Source organism: Lupinus angustifolius, chromosome LG06 (assembly GCF_001865875.1).
Source record: "Lupinus angustifolius cultivar Tanjil chromosome LG06, LupAngTanjil_v1.0, whole genome shotgun sequence".
Lineage (NCBI taxonomy): Eukaryota > Viridiplantae > Streptophyta > Magnoliopsida > Fabales > Fabaceae > Lupinus > Lupinus angustifolius.
Window position 1 is genome coordinate 19192383 of NC_032014.1, and position 18710 is coordinate 19211092.

Consider the following 18710-nt stretch of genomic DNA (forward strand, 5'->3'; position numbering starts at 1 on the left):
ATAAACTCCAGTGTGGTCCATTCTAGCACCGGTTGTTGACAAATGGATCCTATTTTCTTGCAATTATCCATGACCTCAATCTATCAATGAATCCATGACCTCAATCTAAAACCATGATTGCAAGAATGGATTTGACTTCTTGCCATTTCCTACGTGTGTACTATAATCATATTCATGCTTTTTTCTTTTTTTGTTTCATTTTTTTTTTTGTATTTTTATCTATTTGGCAAGTGGTCGGACAAAATTGAGTGTTCACAAGAGGTTATTCATCTTTGCTCTTGTAAGCTTCTTTTTCTATCATTGTTTACTTTCTAAGGTCATCTATGACTTGTTACTTCTTACAAATTGAATAGAGATACATATAAATATGATGAATGAATAATCATAAGATGAGGTTAAGTCATGTTTGACTTCTACCTGACCCTAAATTTTGCTCGGGTCTAATTTTTAAACCTAGTACCAACCCTAGACCCGATGTGACTCAATTCTATTTGGAACCGATTATGATCGAGTTAACCCAAATAAGCGAACTGAATATATGATTGGATCCTGCTTATCCCTAAACTCAATATCCCTAAACTCTAACAATTTTGTTGGGATAAAACTCTCCTTGAAAACATAATTCTCTATAATGTTATTACTTTAATAACCAACTTTTAATAGATTTTTTTTTGTACTTTAATAGATTGGCTATAAGAGAATCTCGCCCACTTCAACAGATATCTTCAGCCACAGAATCCTTAGAACAAGATAAACTAGCAAGTATATATTAACTCTAATCTCAGCTTGTTCATCATAAGATTATCACAATGGAAGCCACAAGGGTCATATCCACCACTACAATCAAAGCACCTAGTGACAACAACAATACTAACCCAACTCCTAAAATCCATTTAACCCCATGGGATCTCGCTTTTCTACCAATTGAAGCCATTCAAAAGGGCCTTCTCTTTCACAACCCCAACAACGAAGAAAAACAAGACATATCAATCCAAATCCAACACCTCAAAAACACACTATCCACCACTCTTTCTTTCTTTCCACTTCTTACTGGTCGTTTTGACATCATCCATAATGAACATGAAGACAATAAAAATGCCTCATGTTACATCCTTTGCAACAACTCAGGTGTTTTGTTTGTCCATGCTGTAGCAGAAAATACAAGTGTTGCTCATATTCTTGAATCCAAATATGTTCCTTCAATTGTTCACTCTTTCTTCCCTCTCAATGGTGTCAAAAACTATGAAGCTACGTCACAGCCATTGCTAGCAATTCAAGTCACTGAGTTAATTGATGGTATCTTCATTGGTTGTACTTTGAACCATGCAGCTGCAGACGGCAAGTCGTTTTGGCATTTCATGAATTCATGGGCTGAAATTTCACGTGGTAATAATAAGATATCAAAACTCCCATCATTTCAGCGTTTCTTTTATGATACTACTGACCAACCCATTAGATTTCCTTTTACAAAAGAAGATGAAACTTATTCCGAAAACTCGAGTCCATTATCGGAGAGGATCTTCCATTTCTCAAAGGAGGAAATTGTGAAACTCAAATCGGAAGCAAATGAAGAAGCTAATACTGATAAATTATCTTCCCTGCAAGCACTTTTATCTCACGTTTGGAAATCTGTGTTCAGATTCAAACATGTTGATCCAGAAGAAGAGATACGTTACATTTTGATAATAGGTGTTAGACCAAGAATGGTTCCACAACTGGAAGAAGACTATTTTGGAAATGCAGGAATGATTTGTGCTGTGACTATGAAAGCAAGAGAAGTTCTTGAAAGTGGGGTTGGAAAGGTTGCTTTGGAAATGAACAAGGTGATTTCTTCTTACACAGGAGATAATATTAAGAGTCAGTATGAGTATTGGGTTAGAAAGCCAACGTTTCTTAGTCTTGTTAATGTGGATAGCACTAATAATTTGGCTACTAGTAGTTCCCCAAGGTTCAATGTTTATGGAAATGATTTTGGTTGGGGAAAGCCCGTGGCTGTTAGAAGTGGATCTGCAAATAAAAAGAATGGAAAGATTACTGTGTATGAAGGTGCAGAAAAAGGTAGCATTGACATTGAACTATGTCTTCCCTATGAGATTTTGGAGGCCTTGGGTAATGATCCTTACTTCATGAATACCATTCCAAGGTTGAAGGAAAAAAATTCAGTTCAGTAAGATCATGACCATATGTATGTAATGAATAAAGAGATATATCTTGTGTCTCAGATCTTGTCTCTAATGCTATCCAGGATCAATGATATCATGTTATGTTTATTAAAAATTTATTACTATTTATATCTTTGTTTTATCAATCATGACAACATATAAACCATTATATGAGTTATAGATCTCTGTTGGTGATGAATAATGATGGTTGGTTTCTTTGATTTGTTGATCTGCAATATTTTTTCTCCTATATCATGTGTCTCTAATACTATCCGGGATAAATAAAATTATGTTATATTGATTAAAATTTAAAGATTTATTATTATTCATATTTTCGCTTCATTAAATATATCAACTACCCATTATATGTGGCAATAGATCTGTGGTAACGAATAATGATATTTACTTTTTATTTGCCATCTGTTTTGAACTATATTCTCAAAACGTCGTTATATATAGTATTTCATTCAATCTCAAAGAGGGTCACTTTCTTGATTAAATAATTCACAAATCATTTACATCTCTATGCAAAATGTGTGGCTTTCATTGAAAAAGCATTTGATATTTTCATAGTTGGTACAATTATAATATGGATGTCAGTAGTGCTTTTCGAAATGGTTTCTATTAAAAGAGTTCTATCTTTTTTTTACTAAGCAAAGAAGACAGTATATTAAGAAAGCATAAATGGTACTAACCTATTACAACAAAAAACAATTAACAATATAGTAAAATACTTAAAATATAAGACACGGGTGTAAATACCAATTTATAAAAACAAGATTGTTGGCTAAGAAAGTTTGCAGAAACAAATTTAATAAAGTAGAACTTGCTTTTAGATTAAAGAAAGCATGCTGTGGCTCTAAACAAGCTCTTAGGTTAGGTGTGAAATGCTAAGATGGACAACAATTTTTTTAAAACAAGAAACTTCCACTTTAATGCTTCAAATTTATGTTGATATTAATTTTCTGTCAACCTACAAACATATGTGCAACTAATTGAAGTATCCAATCTAGTATTGTAAGCTGAGTTTGATATATCGGGTACTCTTTAATTATTTCTTTTGACTATAATTATCAACTAATGAAGGACTATTTCTTCATTAAACCATGTATACTGGGAGGAACTTTTTGAAAAGTTCGATATGGAGTTAGTGCAAATCTGAATCTACCCCATGTCAACACTACACAATCAGGAGTAGATGAAAGGTAAAGTTGTCTATAAGAAAAAGGATAGATGTATGTATAATTGGTTTTCTTCTCTGTTTTATAATAAGTAGGCATAATATTATATTTAGTCTACACAATCTTCTATTATTAAACTAAGTGTAATATTTATAAATTATCTCTATAAAAATTTATACATATTTAGTAATATTCATTTATATTATTTTTTGAAGAATCAATGATAATAATTAAGAATAGTGGATAATGAAATGACAATATATAAAACTTTTACGACATACATCTTTTATTTCTTAAACTAATCATAGAATATTTGCATGGAACCTATGGGATTGGGGAGAAGATCTAATATCTCAAAAAGTGTGGCATGTGTCATTAGTTATAATTGATTTAAAAATATATATTGAAATTATAATTTAATGATTAAGTATATTTTGATATATCATAATTGATAGTATATCAATTTGTGGTAAGAGTTTTGGTATCCAAAAAGCCAAATGTACATTAAAGAGTAATTTAATAGTAATTCATTAGTCTACTTGAATAGTAAGAAACTTACTTAAGTGTAGTCTTTGAATCCACAGAAGTATAATATGTTGCGACAAAGTTGTTGTGCCCGTGAAGCAACAACTGGTATACTATGGAATCCAACTTGAACACTAAAGTCCAAAAATAAGCTCAATGTGACTAGTTCATTGAATATAAAGCGGAAAAATATATGCATTAATAATGTAAGAATTTTATATATTATTAATCATTACTCATTATTTATTTTAATTATTATTGATTTTTCAAAAAAAATATAAATGAATTGTAATCGATGTACTCACTATATATAATTTTTTACATTAATAATACATAGATATTAGTATAAAAGAATCCATCTTTAACACTAAAGTCAAAAAATAAGCTCAATGTGAATATTTCATTGATTATAAAGAGAATAAAAATATATGTAAAAACAATGTTAGTTCATCACTTATGATTCATCTTTAATCATTATTAACTCTTCAAATAAATATAAATGAATAGTAAATAATATATTGATCATATATAAATTTTTATATTGTAAATAGCAAAACATGCACTAATCTAAAAATATTGCCAATACACTAAATTATTGCTAGCTTCCAAGCTTCTCAGGTCTCAAAGCACGGTACATGTTTTTTTTTATATTTATCATATGTATGTTATATCAAATTTATTGGATTGCATATCATATATCCTATTCATCATAAAGAAAGACTTCTAATTTTTAACACTAAATGCTAAATTTAACAGATAATGAGAATAATTAAGCAATTTTTTACCCCAAATATTTACATAAATGTAATTTATACTACGCAATAAGTTAAATGGTGATCAAATCATATAATATTATTTTTTATGCCATTCTAGATATTAAGTGGGAAAGAGAGTAGGATGTGGACAACTGGAACATTCACTCGGCACAAAACTTGCACCTAGTGCAAGGATTCGCCCAATGTAGAAACCAAGCTAAGGGAGAATTTTGCTTAGTGAGAAGTTCAAGTCCACCAAATTAACCCAATTTAGATAAATCTAATTCTTAAGATACTTGGTTTAATAAAGAATGCTTAGATCTCTTAAGTGAACAAAAGGACAAATGATATTCTTCCATGCTAATGATAATGTCAATATTAAATGATTTAGTGATTCAAATTGAGGTTCTAGCTTGGGTACTAGAAGATATATAATAGGATTCTGATTTTCATTGGATATCCTTAGTTTCTTGAAAGTGCAGAAGACAGAAGACCAATTCAAAATACTTAACTTTAAGATAGCAGAGTATATAACTTTAGCTTTAGATAGGTGTGAATGACAATGGTTTGTCTATTAATTGAAAGATTTACATGATTCTAATCATGCATCTGTTGCTGTCATTTATGATAATTAGTTAGCTTCACACATTGCTAAAATTATATGTTTCATGATAGAACCAAACACATTGAAATATATTGACATTTCATTTAAGAGTTTCAGAAGGCAAAATTCATCCCATGCATGTTTCATTCACCTCTTAACTTTTTCATGCTAGGATACACATTTCAGCTTGTGCAAGATATAAAATAGAAGCAACAAAGCTTACTAGGAAGAGAAGAAGAGCATAAGCAAGAGCAACAGAACAAAGAAGGAGGAAGAGATGGGCAAGGGTAAAGGAACATCAAATTTTACCAATCGAAAGAATCAAGCAAACAAGGGCAATTGTCCTCCCATTCTTATTATATAGATGCAAACATTAAGGGCAACAAGGATAAAAGGGAATTGGGTAGGGCTAGGATTGGGTAATTGTTGTAACTTAGACAACGCGAAATCTAGAGAGAATGGAAAGAGGATATGTTAATTTCTTAGATATCAAGCTTGTTCTAGATGGGTAGTTATAGGTAACTAGTTAATTATTTCTCTTTCCTCAATTTTTTTTTTGTATATACCTTGGAGTAAAAGCTTTCTAAGTGCATTTTGTTCAATAATACAATTCAGTTTTGTTTTATTTCACTCTCTTGCTCTCTCTTCCTTTTTGTACCCCGTTCACCAATCAAGGTTCTTTTTCTTCATAACCATGGGCAACCATGTTTTAAGAAAGTGTAAGTTAAAAGAGCTTGTAAAGAAGATATGTTTTGTACCCACTTCAAAATTATATTTTACTTTCAATTTCGCAATTTTGTCCATTGTAAAATGGAAGATCTTCTTAAGTGTCGGTAACAGTTGTGAACTGGACTTTTCGATATGTTGCTTCTCTTCCGTTATGACATGGACAAAAAGGCACTTGTGTTTGAAATTTGTAGGATTAGGGTATAAAAGAAGAAAAAATAATAATCAAATTAGTAAATTGTATTGATAATATTATGAATTATGATAAATATTATTATGATACAAAAGACATAATACTAATTCCTATTTATACTAATACTAGACTTCTAGTTAGATAAAAAACAAATCATAAAAGATAAACTAAAGTAATTTTAATATTAAAAGAATCATTCATTAGGATCTTATCCCAAATACATCTAATTCATTTGTTACCAAAATATTGCTTCAAATATATAAATGTCATTAATTTAAATAAGAGACTATTTATATAAGAGATGGACACATTTACCAGTTACTCTATTTCAAATAAAACATATTGAGAAAATACTGAAAACTTTTATTTGAAATATTACATCAAAAATATTTATTTAATAAGGAATAACATGTATGGAAGTCGTTTGCCACCTATACAACTATAGAAATTTGGAAATCATATTATACAATACTTGACGGAAAAACAAATAATATATATTGTGCTTGTCATACACGATTTCATAAAAAAAAATCAATGCTGGTAGAAATCGTGCATGCTAAGTTGGTAACTACTATTTCTACATCAAAAAGTGAAATTGTGGATGTAAGTTAGGATTTTGAAGAAAAGTTGAAATTATTTTGGAAATCATATCTACCCACAACTTTACTAAAATTACACTAAGACTATAGTTTTGTTGTCAAATTGTACCCCTCACATAAAATTTTCAAAATAAATTGATTTTGAAGTTGATTATAATGAAGAAATAAATAACAATAAAATAAGCAAACATACTATTTAATCATGCTTTTAATTAATGAATCATATTCCTGTTTTAACTCATACTCTCAGTTTATTACCAATAAAAAAAACATGAGATATAAAAAGAATACAAGAGTTCAATGCCAGTCAATCATTGTATTAAGCTTGCCTTCAAAAATCAATGTAAAGTTTTTTATATTGTTGACATATTATTTACTATTGATTTATATTATTTTTCTTTGAGAGTCAATGTTAATTAAAATATGAACGATAAATGATTTACTGACAGTGTAAAAATACTTACATTGTCAGTATATCCATATTAAATCCTTAAATTATAATTATGATTATAATTAATTGTGTTGTGTATATAACAACGGTAAAAATTATGGGAAAACATAATCAATGAAAGCACAATTATGATATCAATGTTGCCAAGACTGGTGCAAGCAAAATATTATGACTGCAAAGGAAAAGTGCAAATTGAAGCACTAGTGGACTATGTTATCTTTTCACAAATTTACTCGGTAGGTATATTTTGACTTTTAAATTATCACATTAGTGTAACTTTTCTATTAATTATAATAGCAGTATAAATTTGTTGAAATCGGCTATTGCATAGGTGTTTTTCCTTTTTTTGTTTTCTCTTGGTCCCACCAAAATCGTCAACCACAAAGGCGGTTTATTTTTTAATCAATTTCTATAAAAATAGTGCACTAGGATGGAGTTTTTGATTTTTGATTTTTTTAATATATATCAAAATCGTTAGTAGGGAAATAGATTTTGCTTTTTAATTTTTTTCCCACTCCAGAATCGGCTGTGGAGTGAGAACTTTATGTTGATTTATTTTGCCCTAGCTAAATCGGCTATGACAAAAGATTTTTTTGTTCATGTATCAATTTTGACCAACCTATTAGACAATTTATTGCAATAATAATAGCAAAATATTACAATATTAAAATTTTAATACATTAAATCTCATAAAACCTTAATGAAGTCTATGTGATGAAATCTCACATGGTGGTGGTTTTCACCTTCTTGGCGGTTGAACTCTTAATTGTTGTTCATTCCACTGCGGGATTCTCCATTTACCACGTGTCGCCAATTGTGGCTCCTCATCATCCTCATCTTCATCAACATCCTCAACCACAACTTCGTCATCATTATTTTGCATAGCAAAAATGCTTGTGGACGTCATAGTAGGACGATAATATTGTTGAGAATCATATGCCGACAATGGTGTAGTTGAAGTAGTAGCAAACATTGATGGTAGTGACATTTGAGAAGCTGATGACAAATAGTTGGATGAATAATTAAAATTTCCAAAGCCATACGATTGTTGTTGTTGTTGTTGTTGTTGTTGAGGAGTAATTGAAGAAGTGTGTGTTCAAGAATGAGTATCCACTTCAGTTCATTATGAAGGCATATGATAATGATGAGTATGAGGAGCTTCATCAATGTGGATATAGTATGCATTGGGGTATAATTAAGCCAATGCTCCCATCATTTCACGGCCAGATGAGAAGACGTTACATATATATTGTGTGGGATTTATAAGTGAAGTTGGAGCATGACTCTGATCACAAATTCTTTTTGCAAAGGTATACTGAAAAGTTTAGAGAAAATTAGAAGTAAATAAATTGATTAAAGAGAAAGTTTAATTTATAAAAAAAAAAAGTTATCATTCCATCAGAGTGTGCTCCATCTCTACATATGTATCTTCTAGTTCTTTTTAAGTATCACTGCATATACTCAGAGTAATGGTTCAAATGCATGGTATTTGCGAGTAAACCATTGACCACATAGTTATCCCAATTATTCCATATTTGAATCCAACGACGATGCTTATGTGGCCAGTTATAATCAGTTTTGCCACGTAAGTCAACTTTGAGAAGTTTTTCACAATTCACTAGATCTTGTGGAATTGGTTAACCAAAACCAAATTGCCTCATAACCTGTCAGTAGGGTGACATTCTACAATTGCAAAACATATTAGTGGCACACGTGATCGGCTTCTCTCCGAGATGTTTGGGAGGAAAGACAGTTGGTAATATGGCATCACCGAAACTGGTAAAAATATTAATAAAAAAGTTAACATAAAAAATATATAAAAAGAATGAAAGTTTGACTTATTATTCATACATAAAAATATACAAACATAAACAATATACATTTTTGCATAAAAGATACAAATACAAATATACCTGATCAACGCGCATACGCTCAAACATTGCACGTATGATATTAACAACATGTCCAGAGATGTTGGTGGTGATTAAATGTTATGACCACCTATTATTAATCATTGTTAGTTAGTAAAAAAATTTGAGTCAATTTTATTAATTAAAAATTAACATATAATGATAAAATTAATATATACCTTTTGACCAATGAAAAATAAGGTGTTGGACCGCGTACTCTTGGTGTAAGATTTACATATAATGACAAAATTAATATATACCATTTGAAGAAAGTGTGAAGTGTGAAGTTAGTGAAATGTAAATGCAAATATTTATAATCATTGTGTGGGAGTGAGAATTATATCCACGTGAAATGTATACGGTGTAATATAGTCATTGTGAAATCGGCAACCATATTGCCATTTTTAGCTTTATAATTTTTAACTCTAACTCGTCAACCTCATTGGTAACTTCTATAAATTAATTGAAATCGTCAACATCATTGATGATTTATGTATGTTTATTGGAAATTAATTTAGTATGTTTATTGGAAACCGTCAACTGCATTGCCGTTTTTTACTTGCCAATAATTATTTCAAACAAATTGGCACCCTTAATGCCGATTTTCTTTAAAATTAAAACCCTAAAATGTTATCTTTGCACGTTACTTTCTGCAGGGAATCACTGCAATATTTTTAGTCAAGAAATCACTGCAATATTAGTCAGTGTTTAGTCAAGGAATCATTGCAATATTTTTGTCTACATTGAATCACTTTTTCTTTGCATTGAATCACTGCAATATTAGTAAAAAAATCAAGAAAAATTTGACAGCTTTTAATGTCATTGAATCACTTTTCTTTGCGTTGTCATTAAATAGCTTTGAATCTATGCAATATCATGCAACGACTTTCAACATTTTTGTATCATGGAATCTCGGTATCAAAGAATCTCTGCATTTCACTCACTAATTGACTCAAGGACTCACCAATTTCACTCACTTTTAGTATATATGTTATTTATAATAAGTTATAGTATATACGTTTTATGTTATAAGTTATATGTTATAGTATATATGTTATATGTTATAATATATATATATTTTACATGTTATATAATAAGTTATAGTATATATGTTATATGTTATAATATATAATTCACACCCATGCTTTTTTTCATTGAAGTAATTCACATATTAATATAATCGCATAATAAAAATAAAGATTACAAAATAAACTACTCATTATTGAAAGGTTGTGTAGAACTCTCACCAAGTTCTCTAGACCATAATGGACATGTCTTCCAATTATGCCCCTCACTTCTACACCATCCATATTTTTTAATTTGTTGAACATGAACTTCATCCATCTCATTATGAATGCGCGTAGTCTTCGGTCTTCCACTTCTTTTCCTGCGTATAAGAGGATTGGGAATGAATATTGGACATGAATAAGGGGGGTCAATATTCTTCATTGCCAATTGGTTGAAACTCTCATCGATATACATCAAGAGGATTATCCAGCCGATAAATTAGTGAGATAAATTGGCCATAATCTAAAGCCAATGAAGCGCATGTTGCGATTGCATGAGAACATGACAATCTTAATGATTGAATTTCCCACAATCACACTAACTGTAGGCTAGTTTAACAGTGTAAAGCCTCACTTAGCACCCACCACATCTGGATACAACTTCAACCTTAGAGACTCTAGTCTCCCGTGAAAAAGTACGAACTAGTTGACAAGTAGATTGTCGCTGATTTTCTTTAATCACTTTTGTCAACTCTTCGCAATATATATGCTCTGCCCTAATCATGTTAGAAGCTTCATTACGATGTTGAATGAATCATTCATTTAGCCTGTAGTATGTTTCTCTTACTAGGGTTGTAATAGGAAGAGCTTTATATCCTTTCAGAACACCATTAATGCATTCTGCAAGATTCGTGGTCATGTGGCCAAAACGTCTACCTTCATCGTATGATTGACTCCACTTTTCTTTTGGAATTTGTTCCAACCATGCACCAGCCCTCAGATGTTTTTTTCGCAACAAATTCAGCATCCGCTCAAATCGTGGTCGCATCAACTCATAACCTAAAAATTAAATATAAAATTATATCAATCCACATCATAAAAAACATTTAAAAATTTCAAATAAAATTAACATACCCATTTGTACGACTTTATCTTTAAGATCAGAATCTCGGAATTCTTTGTTGAAATTACTAGCAAGATGACAAATACAATAAACTAATTGTTCACTAGACCATCCTATCAGCTCGCTACGGAGTACAGCTAATAAACATGTCCCCCTATCTGATATGATAATATGTTTGGTTGAGGGGTAACATAAGTCTTAAGATTGTAAAAGAACCACTCCCAAGCTTCTTTCGTCTCTCCTTCAACAACGGCAAAGGCAACTGGAAATATCTGCATGTTTCCATCTTGTGAACTCGCTATAAGCAACGTTCCAGTATATTTACCAGTTAAAAATGTTCCATCCACTTGTATAATTTGTTTGCAATATGTAAACCCATCAATACATGGTTTGAAAGCCCAAAATACTCTATCCAGAATAAATTGACTAGGGTCTTCCATGCCATGTGAAATATACTCATGTGCTTGATATTTCACAATCATACCGGGAGAAAAATATTGTAGAACATTGATCCAACGTGATAACTCAGTGTATGATCCATCCCAATCACCATAAATTTTGGCCAATGCCATTTGTTTTGTCGTCCACGCCTTTCTATATGTCATTGTAAACCAAATCGACTAACAACCTCCTTTACCAGTGCCTTAACTAGTATACTTGGATCTGCAGATACTAAATTAACAATAAGGTCTGTAATGAATGATGAATTTAATTTGCTGTGATCTTGAGAAACCAACATAGATACACAACTGTGTGTTCCATTAATTTTTTTTAATCTCCCAAATGTCGCTTTTAACGTTAAAAGAAGCGTGAGTTCGCCACTCACATCCGGCACCAAAATGTGCACATCCCAACATATCTATCTGGTCTAGACTCATCAACAACATAATCAAATGAATTTTTAATATGAAATTTTCTAATATCATTTATTGTCGCTTCTTTAGATTCTAATTGCATCCCAACAAACAAGTCATTATTATTATTGTTCATTAAGCTAGTTGTATGACCAAAATCACGACCAACTTCCTAATTTGTGTTATGAAAAAATGATGATGGAGTATTATATGTCATCCTACAAGATGAACCAACGTCGAATTCTACATCATCCTCATCACTACATATTTCAATGTCTTCTACATCACTAAAGTCACCAACAATATCTCTTAGGATAGCCATCTACATTAAACAAATAAAAATATTACAAAACAGTAACAACTAAATATAACAAAGTTAAAAACAATAGGATAAAATATAATAGATCCAAGTGATAATACTAACCTACAATGAAGTAACAATCTGGAAAAAGTGAATAGCTCCAAATGAAAAATATAACACTGCCTTTCAATTACAAGTTTCAACAACATAGAGAACGAGTGCACTTCACGAACAAGTTTTAGAAAATGTGATTTTAGGTGAACACATGATATGGCTTAAATAGAAGTAAAAAAGCAAGGACAAAAAAATTAAAAAGCAAAACTCTCACTCCACAGCCAATTCTGGAGTGAGAGAAATAAATTAAAAACCAAAACCTGCAATTAAATAGCCGATTCTCAATAGTAGGAAAAAAATACAAAAACCTCTTTCCCTACTAACGATTTTGGTTATGTATTAAAAAATAAAAAATAAAAAACTTCATCCTAGTGCACGATTTCTACAGAAATTGATTAAAAATATAAACCTCATTTGTGGTTGACGATTTTGGTGGGACCAAGAGAAAACAAAAAAGCAAAAACACCTATGCAATAGCTGATTTCAACAAATTTACACTACTAGTTGTAATTAATAGAAAAGTTACACTAGTGTGATAATTTAAAAGTCAAAGTATACCTACTAAGTAAATTTACCGTTATCTTTTTATGTGTATGGGGATCATCACTTAGGTAATATCGATGTTGTTGCTACTTTACTAGCTTTTGGGGGCAATACAATTTAAAAGAGGTAAACTTTGTTCAAAGCATACTTATTATGCAAACCGAAATTATGTATATTTCGAGACTCAACTTCTAAAAGGTTTATTATTTGTACATGCATGAATTTCTTAAGATATATTGTGAGGAAAAATGGTTTAAACCAAAGTTATATTATATGAGAGCGTAATATGCATGTATATATATATATATGGTCAATATTCATCATTTATTTATATTTTTTAAGAATAAGTGATGATTAAAAATAAATAATAAGTGATGAACTGATAGTGTATAAAACTCTTACGCATCAGTGCATACATTTTTTTTCTTTATATTTAATCACTACGCCAAGTTGAACTTCAACAACATGCATTTTAGATATATAACAACGCTTTCAGACGTTTTCCATGTGAGTGCAGTAATATATAAGCATGATTAACAACGCTTTTGTGGAATGTCATACATACAATAATGTCATCTCCAACGAGTGTTATTATATATTTCATACATATAACAATGCAAGCTAAAGGGAACATTGTTGTATTATTCATAAATATTCTCAACAACACATATATACAATAGCGACATTTACAACGAGCGTTGTTGTATTTATCATATACAATAGCTCTCTCTAAAATGTGTGATGTTGTATTAATTATATACAGCAGCATTATCTATAATGAGCGTTGTTGTATTGTATATATACAACAACGTTGTCTAAAATGAACACTATTATATTGTATACATACAATAATGTTTGCCAGATCTTCCCTTAGCATACGTTGTTGACTTGTACACATTAATACATGCATATATATATTTATCAACAACACAATCATTCTTAACAACACATACATTCTCAATAGCATAGATACACTAATACCGACAAGAAGTTTGTATTATTAAGAACAATATAATACAAATTATAAGCAAAGAATATCATGCCAATTATGATTTGGTAGAGCACATAAAATTACAAACAAGTAATATAAGTACAATATATGCAAATTACAAACAAATAAAATTATGCTATAATTATACAAAGACATGCATCTATTTTTTCTTTTTCTTTGATTGTTTTTTGCTTTTGCTTGTAATATCATTGTTTGGAGGAACATATTGATTCACTCAAAGCCCCTCATCACAATCATCCCTTGTATATAAATCATCATTCATAGTTGGTTCGCTCTCACGCAATTGTGATGTCTCAAAAGGATCATCTTCAACATTAATATCTTCATATTTTTTGTCATCAATATTATTGACGGTTATTTTGTTGGTTAGAAGAACAATAGATCATTTCATATCAAATGAGTCACTAACATAGAATACTTGGTGAGCCTATAACGCTAGAATAAATGACTCATCTATTTATCTAAACCTATAAAGATCCACCTATAAGAACCTTCACTCATCAACTCAAAAGCCATTGTTGTTATCAACCCACATACAACAAAAAATCAGCAGCCGAAACATTGTGTAATTCAATTCTCATATTTGTTCAATGACCCCAAAGTATGATACATTCGCATATATTGGATTTCTATCTTTTGTATTTGACATATGCAAAGTTCGAGCAACAAGAGTCACCCCACTAATTTGAATTTTACTTAATCATATTATTTTTTCATATAAAATGTGAATTTATTAATTAGGTAATCACTGTAGGACAAGACATGAATACTTGGACCATTGACTAACCATTTCAATCTTTCGAAAATTGAATGTGCATTTATATTCAACTCCTCAACAATATGATTTTTTAGCCATTTTATGAAACACCGGTTATGCTATTTGGAAATTCAATTTTCATTTTTACTTAGGTTAGACTTCCTAAGCATCGTCTTGTGTCTTTCAACATATGGTTCAACCTCGTCGGTATTACGTAAAACATATAAGTATGCTTGCTCCAATTCAATTATTGTTATAGTCAATATTTGATTCCTAGTAATCTCTTTGCCAAATGCTCTTTTGGCATACTAAGGTTTTGGAATGCCTATGAAATCACATACTCTTTAAAGGTTTTCATATAACGCTCAAAAGGATACATCCATCTCAAATAGGAAGAGTCACATAGTTGTGTCTCTCAAACTGTTGTGATCCAATTTTTGGTTGTAAGATCGGCTCTACAACTTAATAAGAGACAAACTCGATTTCTACCTCTCCTAGATGATTTGGAGTCGTCGTTACGTTTTTTACCCTTGAAACGTAGAAAACACTATAATAAGTCTAGTTAGGATAATATGGTCTTTAAACAGGGATTCTGAGCTTGTGAGTCGGTTACGGATCAGGGAATGTATTAATATCTCGTCTGCCCATATTAAAATGGTACGGTTGCTAATTACATAGACTTTTATATCGTTAAAAATTATTTATTAAAAATTCAATCACTAAAACAATTTTTTTTTGTCTGAAAAGAGTTTATATTGCTCATACGTATGCCTATGTGCAATATGGAAATCAAAACTACATAGTTTTGGTTGGAAAATTGGTTGGTCTCGATTTGTATGATTTATTTGGGATTTTATCTACTTTGGTAAAAGATAAAGCAGCAAACACAAATATCTGCACCGCATCGAATCTCAAAGATAATTTGAAATAGTTGAAATTTTATAGTATTTAATATAGATGAAGCAACATAAGTTAATGTTCACACCACATCAAATCTCAAACAAATATTTAAAATATAGTTAAAAAATTTCATTTTCAAGATAGATGAAGCAACAAAAACTAATGTCCGCACCGCATCAAATCATAAAGAGATATTTGAAGTATAGTTAAAATTTTATCGTCTTCGAGACAGATGAAGCAGCAGAAACTAATGTCCGTACCTCATCATATCTCAAAAGGATTTCATAAAATAGTTGAATTTTTATCATCTTTGAGACAGATGAAATAGAAGAAACTAATGTTCGGGGCGTACAATATCTCAAAGAGATATTTAAAATGATTGAAATATTATCATCTTTAAGATGTATGAAGCAGCAAAAACTAATGGTGACACACTATCAAATCTCAAAGAAACATTTGAAACATAGTTGAAACATTTTATTCTACATTTTGCAATTCTTTTATGCTTTATTATAATAATAATAATAATTATTATTATTATTTATCTATAAAAACATGTAATTAAATAATCATTGGAATAATAGTATATGGAGAAGAAGAAGAAAAACTAACCCGCATGGGATCCAAGTTATTGGTATGACGTACAAAGGTGATATGTTTTAGAACTGTAGAGAAGACTTGGCTTGAGTCATCCCATCTTATCTTATGTATCTAAAGCTTTCACTATTTGCCAGTTTTGCTTCCAAAGTGAGTGCAGAAGACAAGCTGTTTAGAGGCAACCAGCCTGAATCTTAGTCTTGCGTCAAGTCTAATTCCCTTTCCTTTCATGATGCATGATATTTTATGTGCACTGTGGCACCCAATGGAAGCAATACTGAACAAAACTCCTTTAGTATATAACCATATGATAACTCACCAATGCGTGTACCATTAGTAGTGAAAGACAGGAGCCAAAGGCTTGAATAATTCCTAGGAAACCACTACAATTTGGGTTTTGCAAATGAAAGATAACTTTAGATCCATGAGGAATGCTAGAATATGCGTTCACATCCTTCAATGCTTCCTGGATAAGCTTCTTGGAGAGCCTCGTGGTGCATCTCCACGAACTTGACTCCATTTGTCAATCTAATGGGACCAAAAGCCACAACCATATCAGGCTTCACAACACCAGTCTCAAGACGTTCCACTAGCATGGTACCAATGCCACCAATCTTATAGGAATCCTAGGATTTGATGGGAGTGGGGTGGTCCAACGTTGGAAGTGAGATATTGCCATGCGTATATACATGCATCAAGTGAGATGAAAATGGAGATAAAAAAAGGCATGTGCAAATGATAAGGAATCTTGAAAGTTCTTTGAATCTTTGGAACATCACGCTAAAACCAGAACATATTTTTTATGTTTATTTTATGTTATGTGACAGCAGGGAAGAAGTTGAATAGAAGTGAAGAGATGGAGGAAATAAGGAAGGAATCAGAGATGGAGAGGATGGGTATGTATGTTGTTTCTTCGCTGACCGAAAAGAGAAATATAAAAGAAAGAATAGATGAGAGAACACTTCAAGCTTATGTAGAGTCAAGTGGGGTTAATTGTAAATGAAGATGATAGATATATGAGATTGGAGAAGTGTTATGATGTGCTTTGAGTCATGGGTACTTTATGTAAATAAAAGGTGGGAGATAATAGTGGGAAATTGTCCATGGAAAGCACCAGCGGAAAAGAGCATGTACACTGCTACGTTTGTTTTGAGCCTTGAAGTTTTTGTTGAATGATATGATAGGAGTTGAGATCCTATTCGAGGCAAGTATATCCAAAATAAGAGAAAAAATGTAATATAATTTGATATTTTTAACCATTAAGATATAATCATATAATAATTTTACCCCTACATGTAAGTACAAAAGTGCTCACTTGTTCCTCTATTAATGGAGAGAATCCTAACTCAAAAGATAGTGTATATTGAAAAGGATCATCTATCCCAAAGTCTGTTTCAATTCGTTGTCTCCACCCACTAAAAATTGACACAAGTAAATATATATATTTTTTAAATACAAAATGATATATTTTTATATTATTTGTTCATAGTTGATTGAACACGGACAAAGTTTGGGGACAAGGTATGGGAGAGAGGATCTGTACGTGTATGTTTTGAACTAATGTTTTATGGTATTCCCCTCCAGTTTTCTAGGATAAGGATCATCTATCCTAATTGTGTCTCATTCTATATCTCAAACCTATCATATTTTGCCACATGAATAAAATAAAAAATTTAAAAGCAATAAGTAATAAAAAGTCATATTTTAATTGATTTGGGACATGGAACGGGACACCGTTCAAAACAGGTGATCTCAATCATGTTTTCTAACTCTAGCATATAAAATGAAACCTCCACCTTTTTTAAAGAATTAGAGTTATGAATCTTTTTTTCTCTACTCAACCCCTGTCTCTTAAAATGTTGGAATGAAGATTATTGATTATTTGCTAAAAGAATAAGATGATGAAAAGACTTTCTGGAGCTAAGCAAAAAAGAAGTGGCTAAAAATCATCTTGAAGAAATGAAGAATTTCTAGCCAAGTAAAAGGAAGTGGCTATGATGAAACCAACATTAATGCACGTTTCCCTTTGGCCACATAATCTTCAAGAGCTTTGGCTATAAATAGGAGTGCTCCATGTCTATGTAAGACACACCAAATACTTAGCTTAGTGCATATTCTCTCTTCTTGTTTTGTTGATCTAATTGTGTGAGAAATACTTGAGTGAGAATGAAATTGGGTGTACTTGGATTTTGGGAAGTGAGTGAAACACTTGTAGTTCTCTATTATCATATGGAATAATCTTCATTGCTCTTCAGCTATGGACGTAGGCAAATTGCCGAACCACATTAAATTCGCGGTGTCATTTTCTCTATTATATTTTCTCCATGGGTCTTCCGCTTCAACAAACTGGTATCGGAGCTCGTAGAGCTCTTGCATGCTAAGTCGTACGATCTAAA

At 31.1% G+C, this 18710-nt stretch overlaps 1 protein-coding gene across 1 annotated transcript; it reads left to right on the top strand.

Annotated features, from left to right (window-relative positions):
- LOC109350112 (uncharacterized acetyltransferase At3g50280-like) lies at positions 725 to 2318 on the top strand. Its single transcript, XM_019591251.1, has one exon. It carries the CDS (start codon positions 810 to 812, stop codon positions 2169 to 2171), a length of 1362 nt encoding a protein of 453 aa, XP_019446796.1. The 5' UTR covers positions 725 to 809; the 3' UTR covers positions 2172 to 2318.